The sequence below is a fragment of the Labrus bergylta genome, chromosome 2, assembly GCF_963930695.1.
Source record: "Labrus bergylta chromosome 2, fLabBer1.1, whole genome shotgun sequence".
NCBI classification, from domain to species: domain Eukaryota; kingdom Metazoa; phylum Chordata; class Actinopteri; order Labriformes; family Labridae; genus Labrus; species Labrus bergylta.
Window position 1 is genome coordinate 15177944 of NC_089196.1, and position 12102 is coordinate 15190045.

At 40.2% G+C, this 12102-nt stretch overlaps 1 protein-coding gene across 1 annotated transcript in view; it reads right to left on the reverse strand.

Moving 5' to 3' along the window:
* Positions 1-12102, reverse strand: part of pip5k1bb (phosphatidylinositol-4-phosphate 5-kinase, type I, beta b) — a 33266-nt gene that overhangs the window by 2265 nt on the left and 18899 nt on the right. Inside the window, exons 8-13 of the mRNA XM_065965659.1 lie at positions 6133-6335; positions 5675-5758; positions 4255-4303; positions 4071-4155; positions 2969-3127; positions 1598-1724 (exon numbers count right to left, since the gene is read on the reverse strand). Of these exons, the coding sequence (XP_065821731.1) occupies positions 1598-1724; positions 2969-3127; positions 4071-4155; positions 4255-4303; positions 5675-5758; positions 6133-6335 (707 nt within the window). The remainder of the gene's footprint in view (positions 1-1597; positions 1725-2968; positions 3128-4070; positions 4156-4254; positions 4304-5674; positions 5759-6132; positions 6336-12102) is intronic.

Genomic DNA, 12102 nt, shown 5'->3' on the forward strand with positions numbered 1-12102 from the left:
CCTGATATATTCAGGAATGTGTTTTTACCCTTTATGACATGTGACTGCCTACTTTTGTGTTCAAAGTCAGAAAAAAAGCCAGGTAGAGAAATATACTTGTAGACATAAATGGATGAATAAGAGGAGAGATATGTGTAAATAACAGCTTTATGTTTAAACATGCCTTCCTGGGAGCATCCTAACATGAGGTATTGCTAGTGAAACGGGCAGAGCGGCTGTCAAACATGGATGTTTGTTGGTTTGTATACAGTTTCCACTGTCCTGATTGTCCTCCTTTGTCACAGGGTTTCTGCAGCATAATGGCACTAAGTAAGGCCGTGTCAAAGTCGCTGTTTAAATATTTATGAAGACAGTTGACAGAACAATGTCAGAGCAGCAGCAGGTGACTGATGAGGGGACAAGACCAGACGAGTCGCACAATGGTGCCTCGGAAAGGGAGCTGAACCTGATACTGCTGGACAGATTGAGAGGTGAGAGATCGAAACGACGAGAGCAAAGAAGGTGAAGTGTGAAACTGCCCTTTACTAAAAGCCAGAGTATTTAGTAGATAAGAAGGGCAATCACCTATTAGTATAATACAGTGATTATGAATACATAATGTATAGTAAGAAGGCGCCTCTACAAGGTTTCAAGAGTGTGAACGTGTCTGGGAAAAGAAATTATTGAACTTGGCACCATAACAAAGTATAATAATTTGCAGAAAATTCAATATGAAAATCCTTTAGTCCTCAAGGGGTGTGTGTGTGTGTGTGTGTGGGAGGGGGGCAAGGACTTGTTAAAAGTCACTGAAATTTTAAAATGTAAGTTTCTTACTTCATCTTGATTTAGTCTTTGCTTGTGTATATGAGATCCGAGTACCTGTATGCATGTGTGGTGCTCATTGTTATTTTATATTTCTCTATTACAAAAAATATATATTTCTATTATTATCATCATTTTATTTTCTATCTCTCCAGTTTTGAGAAAACTTGTATAACATTATACAAAATAATGGAAGGAATGGAATATGTTTGGCTTGCCCAATAAACACACAAAAGAAAGTGATATAGCAGAATGTAACTGCTGTGCCGTCTTGGCCAGGTCTCCCTCGTAAAATAGACTTTAATGTCAAGGGACAGTTACATAAAGCTTGAATATAAATTTCCTAATAAAGTAACCTTTGTATCAGACTTTACAATAAGACAGAAGATTCATGTAGCTGTAGCTTTTTCGAGTAGTTTTTGTCCATGTTTTGAAAGTGAAAGATGGTGACCACAACCACACAACTCAACCTTTGACTGCACACTCAATGTGTTGTAGGCTGTGTGTGTTTATGTGCTGGATGCATGTGTTCGAGCCAGCTGAGTGACTCACCTGCCCCATGACCCATGTCACCAATAAAACCATGTCATAATAGAGCACAGGTGACAATAAAGTGTGTGAGGGAGTGTGTGTTTGCGTTGGGTGTGGCCAATTTGCATGCCTTCCTTCCCGTCCTGATGTCAATCATGTGTACAGTAACCTCATATAAACTACCAGACCTGCTGCTAAATCAACAGAGTGTCCTGATATAATGGGAGCAATGACGGAGAGGAAAAAAAACAAGCAGGCACTGCACCTTTCTTCTGTTTGGTTGTCTACGTTGACAAAGATGGAGGAGGTGGAGATGGTTCCCATGGAGGAGCCCTCGTAGAAAGACGGGATGGCAGGGACCAGATCAGGACGATCGTACGAATCAAACACAACTGAGGAGAAAATCATAACATCATTTAGACAAAGGAAAAGATGTGCTTTCTGTTCCTATCTTCTCCTATAAGGACTGAACGTCTTTCAAAATACAAGGCCCCAGTTTGTATCCCGGGGTTTTTTCTTTAATTTGATGTTTTTGGGCCCCTGCAGGAATAACATATATCTGATTGAAAGCTTCTTCAGGTCCACTTACATGTTTTGGATACTCCTTTTTACAGCCAGAGTGGTATCCAAAAGGAGTAAACTGAACTTTTCTCATAAAATATGTTCCCCTTTTAAGTGAGAAAACACTCATCAACTAACACCCATCATTTCTTGTGAAACCTTAAATCCCCCATTAGTCAGTCAATATGATCAATAAAGCTAAGTGCAGGTGAATTGATCAAAACACAGAGCTGGCACTCATTATCTCCTCTTCATGTAATCCAACTGACTGAGACAAGAGAAGAGAATTTGAAGTTATATCATGAATGTTTAAACTTTCTTTTCTCTGTCCTCTTTCAGTCTCATTCACAGTACAAAGACATAAAGATTGCGCAATTCAAATTGCCTCATCGTGTGTTGTGTCACAGCCGGAGCTGATGGTTTGAGATGCTTAGTTGGAAAAACTAAAACGTGAAGTTAAAGAGGAAACATGACACATTACTTCTCTTTCCGCTGCAAACTCAGGCACACACCTTGGTTTTTTATGACCAAATGCAAAGGTCAGACTCTACTGCTGAACTTACCAATCATACCGTAACCATTCATTCAATGACACCTTCACCCTTCCTCACAGACCTGATTCATATAACTTCTTGTTCTGGGGTCAGATTGTAATTATGAGATAAAGTAAAAGAGGGAAGGTAAGTTAAACTACTCTATTATTTTATGCACACTGTGGATCTGAATGACTGTTTATAACAAGTTACAGTCTGTTTTCTTTCCATTATGGCCAACTACTGTATCATCCAGTGACAGCACCCCCAAGGCTGAGCTGAAAGAACATTTTTATGGGCAAATGGAAGTGGCTGTTTATGAGTTTTTCTAAAAATGCTCAAGTAAACCACAAAAACTAAAACATGACTCAAACAGCGGATTAGAGGGCAGAGAAGTTGTTAAAGTGCATTTATGATCGAATCATTCAGGTTTTGAGTTTTTTAAAACATCCTTGAATGTTGTTTAACATTCACAAGGTGAGATGTCTTACCAACAGAGGAAATTGCTTAAAGTAAACTATGGAAGCAAAGTTTTGTCGTACCTTGTCCATCCAGACTTGCCAGACTGCACGCTCCTCCCAGCCTGACCCTCCTGTCCTCCTCGTTCCTCTCATCCGCCTGTGATGAAAGGATCTCCTGTGAGGAAGACTTCAGAGCCGGGATGGATGTACGAGTCCTCTTTGAAGGGGAGAATCGAAGTGCTGCAGAGCAACAGAAAAAAAGAAAAGAAAAAGGAGCACACAAGTGAGATAAAGAACGTAAAAAAAAAGATTCAGGGAAACAGAAGGAGCAAGGGGAGAAGATAATTGGAGGGGATATTGGAAAGAGATGATGAATTTAATTGAAGCTATGTTCACACACAATACATCTCTATTGCTCTGCCTCCAAAATAATCAGCTAAGTTTCTGTACTGTTAAAATGCATAATGACAATTACACAAGTGTGCCCTAAGTCATCCTTTCCTCCAAAGCAGGGCATGAAATTAAATCCTTTCCCATCATCCCCCTCTGACGGGACTTGGCGATGGTTTATAGCGCTGCAAAATCCTCAAATCTTTGCTTCATCCATGATTTTGCCCCCTCCACATGGTTGCATAACATTAACACTAAACGTGGTGCAAATGCACATTTCCAGAACTACTTCTTGAGGTTTTGCATAAAGCTGCAACCTTCTGCAGATTCTGCTGGTTGAAACACATCATAAATGGCTGTGATGCAACTATGAGGTCTGCTTGGCTCATTTCTGCATGGTGAGGGGGATTTTTTTGAAGGGGATTAACCTAATCTTAATTTAAGGAGTTAAACGAAATATTCGTATCCAACTCAATGATTTGTGATTGTGTGCTTTTGTTACTGGATGGCAAAACAACAATTAAATTAAACCCTGCACATCACAGATCATGTGCATCAAATGCTTGAGAGTCGAAAAAAATAAAAAAATAAAATGTTCCTTCTGTGAAGCAAAGACAAAACAAGGAAACAATAATACTTTAAATGTGACAAGTACGTTACAGCTGATGCAATAGAAAATTAAAACTGGCAAAAGATTGACTTTCTTATCAGAGAAGAACTTCCTTCTACCCATTACTCGCCCTTCTCTTTGCTCTTTTGCAACACATGTTGGACAACAATCCTGCAGACTTACGTTGGTTCTTCCTGAAGACCCGTGTGCTCATGAACTTGAGGAAGCGGCTGGCATAAAACCCGGGCCTGTGCACCGACACTGAGTCCTGAGGACAGGCAGAGAAAATGTTAGGCTTTTATCAGCACATGTAAAACTAAGACCAAATAAAAGGCTCATTCATGAAAGCAGCAGAGTATCCACTTACGCCATCATACACCAGAGCTTTCCACGAGTGTTCCAACTTTTTAATGAACCTGGAGAGAGAGAGAAAAAAAACAAGAAGAAAGCTTGTCATTAAGTACCCACTGGCCCAACAACCTTCTCTTTATACTTCCCCCTTCCCTGTTGGTATGACAAAAACCAAGGTCACTTTTCAGCTGTTGGCCAAAATAATACTTTTGCATAAGGTTATGTAAAAGTGTCTTAAAGAGAAGCGACAATAAGATAAGGGACAAATTGGGCCTGCTCATCCTGCCTGTCTGACCTGATCTCAGCTTACCCACCATGAGTGCACCTGATGCCTCAACCAAACAGGCTCACAGAGATGATGATTCAATTTACCCACGTTTGAAAAACTGGAGTTTCCCCACATTTTTAGTCTCAGGACAAAAAAAAAAAATTAAAGGTATGATGTATGCTGTGTCCATTTATCTATCCATGGTGGATGGATTCAAATGTCCTCAGTCCTTTTAGGAGTGTGACAAATCCAACTTGGAGCTCTTTCCATCAATGCAGGCTGATGTTGAGAAGCCTGTGTCAAACACCAAACATTATCACATAGAAATATAAAAACATTATGCTGATGGTCTGGTTTGTTCTTGTAGGTCTTTAAGAGACATCAATATCAGTCTGTTTTATTCCAAAAAACTTTTTTTGGATGACTCTGCCTTTGTGGGCTGTATCTTAAGGGGTCAGGGGACTGACGACAGGAGTGTGGTGGACTGGTTTGTGGAGTGCTATGTAGTGTGGACTAAACCACCTGCAGCTCAACATACAAAAATACAAAGGACTTGGTGGAGGACTTCAGGACACACACGACCTCTCCTAACGCGGTCATCATCAAGTGTAAAGAGGTGGACGTTGTGGACGATAAAATAACTGGGTGTCCACATTGGCAGTAAACTGGACTGCACTAAAAACACAGTCTATAAGAAGGGTCAGAGCCGCCTGTATTTTCTCAGGAGATCCAGATCTTTCAATGTCCGCAGATGTTCTATCACTCACATTTGCAATGTTACTCTACAGATGGGATAAACCTGGCTTTGAATGTTTGACTATCATGTGCAACATTACTTTCCATATCAGGCTTTATTGTGTTTATTACCATGTGCAATATTCCTTCATGCCACTATTACTATAGCTTGCATATACAAAGCCTTCTTCCTGTGTTGTAATGTTGAAGCAACCTGGCACAAGAATTTCCTTCAGAATAAATAAAGTTGTATCTTATCTTATTTTAACCAGGTGAAAACTCCGGAGAGCTTTACCTAATCATGTTCATTCTCTGTTAATGGTCACATCTGTATCAGCGGCTACTGGAGAGGCATTTTACTGCTGATCAAGTCAATTGTTTTTATGACCCAACAAGTATTCAGATGAATTAATTCATCGATAAGTTACCATACCTATACGACTGTAGAATGTCGATGATACCCAGGAAGATGAGAAGCTTTTCCTCTTTGTGTGTTTTGGCGGGGATGCCACCCATCCTGAAACAGAGTAAGACGCAACAGCAGCAGTCAAAGACTCGCAACTATTTTTCTTCTGCAACGCAGGAAACAATGTTTGTAAAAGGGCCCAGACGGTATTAGTATTATCAGCTTTATTGCTGCTAATAAGCAGGCCAGTGGCTGTGGCTGAAGTATGGTTATAAGAGAGCCGGACTGTGTGTACACTGTGTGAGAATTATGATCTTGGTTGTATAACTGTGTCTGTCAGAGAAAAGGTGGAGATTAAGAGAGAGACACACACACACACACACACACACACACACACACACACACACACACACACACACACTCAGAGTATGTGTGGCCAAATATGTGAGCATAATGTGTGTTTTCCCCCAGCTGAGCCCACTCACGTGTCGTCTGTGGTGAGAGCTTCAGCTGCCTTGCCGTCTCCCTGGATGGACTCCATGGCGGTGGAGTAAAGCACCCTCTGACCCACAGGTCTCCTCCCGTCCCCCCCTGCCTGGCCTGGCTCACCCCCCTCTCTCTGGCTGTGGTCCAGAATGTGAACACCCAGCAGTAGGCTGTAGTCCATGATCTTAAAACTCTCCAGCACCTACAGGAAGTAACAAGGCATGTGGTTAAAAGAAGAAATGCACAAAAAGTCCATTTACATGAATCAGATTGTAATAAACATCATATTTCCTGTGACCTGTTTGAACACTGAATGCAACTTTGCTTCTGGACTAAATTCTTCACCTGTAGCTCCCTGAAGGTGAATCAAGAATCATTATGACATTTATAGGGAATCTCATTCTTATTATCCCTTAACACTTGAATTCTCTAATGTGCTTCCCAGCTCAAAGGCCTTGAGCTTGCAAAAGAAAATCTCTGCTCAACGCAGGTTTGAGCAAAATAAACAAGGTGTTTCTCCACACTGAGCCAAGTGTTACACATTGACCCGTCTGAGGAGCCTTTTGCCCGGTTTCCCAGAAACTCTGCGACTTTCTGTCTCCCACTGCTCAAGCACAGCCGTCACGGCAAGACAAGGCGAGACAGAGAGGCAGGAGTCTGATCGGAGAACTGGATTAGGGTCACTGCCAGGTAGCTGGGCTTATCTGATGACCTAGACTGGACAAAAAAGTTACTGTTCTGGGTCATAATTCTTAAATTGAGCTTTAAATGAAGCATTAACAAAGGGCTGAAAGAGAAATACAAAAAGTATAAATTGACAGAAATGGTGATTTGAATATTTTTTTTACAAAGAGTTTGAAAAAATACATTTAGTCTCTTAAATTCCCTTGATGTAAGAAATCAAAACCAAAAGCCTTGTCTGTCAAAAAACTCCCTACAATTCCAAAATGTATGTTTCTAAAGTTGCTTCAGAGATAAAGAAATAGTCAGAGCAAAACCTAAGCCTGATGTTTGTTTGAGGTTGACTATTATTGTCTAGGATAATCTCACTTATACAACTTAAACAACACATTGCTAAACCAATAGGATTAGAAGCAATTAAAAAAATCATATAGGCTATAATCGAAGAGAGTCGTGACCCAGAATCCAGAGAAAGCTGGCCTATCTGTGTGAAGAATGTGAGACCAAAAGTGTTTCGAAGCTGACCTACAACTTCCTCTTATCTTCCTCTAGATGAGGCATTTTCGACGCGTGGTCAGAAACGTTATTTGTGTCGGTTCTAAATACAATTTGCATTTGTATGAGAGACACACACACATCCAGACTCAGACACACGAATACAAAATAGACATAAAGACAGACCCGTACAAACACTGGGGCTTTTGTTTGAGCTTTGCTTTTTCCATATCAACAATTTGCCTCCTGTCACTTGTACTCCCCCAGCCTATTCAAACTGCAGCCATTTTGAATAGAGCCATACACACCAGACTGCCTACAGACGGACATCACTGCTGGTCCTGGCCCCAACTTTAGCCAGCACATAATCAAACCTTCACAGCAAAAAAAACAAGAAACAGCAGCTTTTTCTGTTATTATTTTTCTCTGTGAGACTTTCTTTAGTTTCTTAAAACTAAAAGTGAGTGGAGTGGACTATTTCTGATCCTCAGTGTTTGGGTGTCCACCGAAGCAACACTTCTCTATTGTTTTTTTAATACAGTGTTGTTGTTTTGTTGTCTGATCTTGGCCAAACCATTTATATTTTTCACTAAATTCAAACGTGAAGCCCTTCTCTGCCTAACTGCCTCAGTCAGTACGAGCTCCACTGTGCTCACCATGGTGCCTCGCTTTGCAGTGACATTTACACACTGCATGCTTCTTAACTATGAGTCGTTTTGCTGTGACATTAAGCCTGGGTTCAGTTACAATCACAGGACTGACACTGCTCTACTATACATCAATTATTCATTCGTACAACCTGCTACTACCCAGATTACTACCACATTAGATGAAGGATAGCTGGGTGTGACTTGAGCAGTCATATAACACTTCAGTTAATGACGACTCAGCCTCACATGTAGAGTTAACAATAGGACATAACACAGTACTCTTATTCATCTTTGGTTCCACATAAACCTAGTTCATAAAACTCACTTGTCGTGTTTATTTTTAGCAAATTGTTGTCATTGTAAAGGGACTGTGTACAATATTAAACGTTCATGTTTCCATTTGATGCATTGTACCTTAGAGCTCATTTACATCTGCAGTCGCTTGGCAGGTCACCTTGTAACAACTGTCCATTGTTGTAGAACTACTGTATTAGATTACATTGGATTGAACCCAAGCACTTTATAAACTGTAAACCAAATGTATTTTTCATCTCCTTATAAAGTATCCAGTACAAAAAAAAAGTTCACAGATTCAGGCAAAATCTGTGAATTCCAAATTATGTGTTAAGGTTTTCCAGTCCAAGCAATACTAGTTTATCAACACCATACAGTCAGCAGGAGATCAGCAAAAAAAAAAAAAAAAAACATTATAGGCGGCCTTAGACCTGGGTTATAAAAAGGTTACAGCCATGTGCTGTGACTGTGGTTCAGGATCTTTGTTGTAGCTGCACTGACTTCTGACTGCAAGGTCAGAGACGCCCTTACTTTTCCGCAGCTGAGCGTGAGAGAAACCATTGTTGTCACAGCATCACATGGCCGCGGAGAGGGGGAACATACAGTAAATTGTTGTTTATGATTGGCCAGGCTTCTGTGCCACTTCCAAGAATGCATGCCTACATTGAATCCTTATATCGACTCTTGTTCAAACGTGAAATTGAAGAACTCCTGTTTCGCTGATTCTCACACAGAATTGAGACAAAACCGCACAAGATGACATTGTGTCAGGGTTGTCACAGAAATGATGCGATTACTAGACCTACACATTTTGCTGAGAGGAAAAACCTCTGGACAGCCTGACATCTTAAACAGCATCACTAAATTCATCACATCTTAATCACAGCTCAGCACAGTCACTGTAACGCAACAGGGACATGAGTTGATTCTCAGTGAAATCAGACTCACCCATCAGGAAATACCATCAACACACATTCACTCACACTTTCTTTCTCTCTGTACATTAGAGTTCAACATGAATTATTAATGCCTCGTGTTGTTTTGGCATTATGGGAGTATCAGGGGAGCTGCAGAGAAAAGACTAAAAGGAACAAATATCGGATTCCCGGAAAGTCATTGCTACTCGTCTTCTGCTCATTTTTTGAGCTTTGCGCTTTAACTTTCACCTCCCACATTCCTATGAAACAGAAATCACAGCGCTTCAAGCCAAGCAAAAACAGTAAAAATGTGCTTTCCAGAGGCCTCACCACACGTTCTTTAATAGGACAACTATCTCCCCCCCTCCTTCATTTCCTTGTTCACTAAACGCCTCGCACCCCCCTGTCGCTTGGTGTTTGCAGACCCTCCTCTGTGTTTTGATCAGCAGCCTCTCCTGGGGTGACAGGGTTAGCTGCTTACTCATGAAAATGGACGCTGATTCTGCTTAGAGGGCACTTTGCTTCCCGCTCAGGAGGCGAGAGCAGGAAGCCGTGACAATAACAAACTGTACAGCACAGAGTCTGTCACAGCTGCTGGTCAACACTCTCATTCACATAAACACAACACAATATACATTACACATGTGGCATACAGAGGCCTGCACTCCTACATGAACACATATGGTAGGAAGGCTGTTGCAAACTGTTAATATGAGTGTGCTTTCAGGTTTCATTAAAGAAACCACTGACTTAGCAAGAAGAGAGGATATCTTTCTGAGAACAAAGAGGAAGTCAGCATGTTAGTTAATGATGAGAGGAGCCATAACATGACGAGATCATTTGAATTTCCCTACGAATTCCTGGCAACTTTAAACAAACATCACAAGAACCAGGTCTGTCCAAAAGCAGTCGAGGTACGATTTGACTTCAGATGTGGAAAAGTCACAGTTGTTCACATCTGCTTACACAGTATGGCTTAAGATCTCCACTTTCTCACATGAGCAACACTGAACAACAAACTAGTGTGGGAAAAACTGAATACTCTTCCATAAATCAGAAAGTCATGTTATTTCATCATTTAAGTATTAATTATTAAGATCTTTTACTAAAGCAACATGACTAATGACTAACACTTGTAGAAGCCCTGCAATAGAAAAGTTCACATATTTAAGAATAAAGTCAGTAAAGTCAATAAATAATATTATTACCACAATATACTCATTTACAAAATATATTATAAGAAAGTAGTCACCAATGCCTCATTTCAAATCAGGATTTTTCAGCTGAGCTGAAGCTCATTTTTAACATTGTTTTAATGGGTTGCAACTCATGATAATTTTAACAACAGATTTCATCATCATTTTATTGATAATAAGTTTGGTTGTTTAGTTTGAAGAGAAGAAAATCTAATCAAACTGATTAAAAAAGATGTCACTATTACTCAGAGTCAAAAGGGAGCCTTCACAGTGATTGTGTAGTTCAACTTCAAATTATTTAAGCTCTTATTCATTTCACTACGATAGTGTAGTAAAAGTACAATATCTCCATCTGAAATGTTGAAGCATTAGATGAAAATATTCAAGTAAAGTACAATTATGTCCACTACTTTGGTATCTTCTAATATAAATCTTCTTTTTCATTAACTCAGAAAGGAGGGTGAGAGAAGAGAGTAGAGCTCTGCTACCTAACAGGACAAACTAAATATACCCACAGCATCACACTGTTCATTAACGCTAATTCAGTTTCATGCGTCATCAATCAGAGTTTGGCTATAAAGGTTTTTTTTATTCCAATTTCCCACACACTAAAAATGTGAACTTTAAGCTGAGGCTGGTGATATGGAAGTCATTAAGTCATTAGCTGTGTGGTGCCATGCAGGGTTGCCAGTTCTGACAGGTTTCAGGAAGGTCCCAGCAGGAAGTCTGACGGGAAGTCTCAGTTACAGGTCTGTGGGCTTTTTCTGATACACTGACCGCCAATCTCTGATGTACGTCGCTTTGGATAAAAGCGTCTGCTAAGTGAACTGTAACATTGTAACACTTACAGTAAGATCCTGGTCAGGTTCCAGTGGCCGTATTCACAATAAATCTGAGAATCCTCCGAGAGAATCCTAACTTGGCCTAACACATCCTAGCAATGGGGCACCGGTAGCATAGTAGTTGTAGCATGTACTGTATAGTGGTCAAAGTCCTTCAGAGCGGGCTCCACGGGTCTGAATCAGGCTCACTTCCCACATGTCGTTCTCCAGTCTCTCTCTCTCCCTCGTTTCTGACTCTATCTGATCTACCTCTAAAACAAAGGCACAAAATGCCCCCTTTCTATCAAAGAGTCCAAGCTTAGATATAAGAACATTCTCGGTGCAACTCAAAGCGAGAAAGGGACAGAAACTTTTATCTCAGTGAGGCGGCGTGGTCAACTAGGTAAGACACATTTTCAGAAGTTGGAACATGGTGAAAAACAAGCTCTCTTAGTGATAACTGGCATAGATGGACACTGAAATTGATTGAACCCAATCACAGCATCAGTCAAACATGGTGTAATGATGAACAATATGCAATTATCATCTCTGTTGAATAATTTGTAAGCCATAATTTAAGAGTAAATAGCTTACACATGAAAACACATCGCCACTCGTGCAGCAGCCTCTTCACATGCTGACATGCAGTTACATTAGCACGTTAAGGGCCTTTAATCATGCACTAACAAAAGTGAAAAAAGGATTGAAATGTCTGCTAGGGCTGGAGATATGGCTTAAATATAAAATAATATTTTTTCACACCAAATTCGATTCATGATTTTAATCAATTTATTTCACATAAAACAAAAAAATATATAAATGGCAAAGTCGTGACTCGAAATATGTTTTGCTCATGCTTACATTTTATCAATAAAATGTAACTAAAAAGCCTGAAACTGAATTTCCCTTTGAATA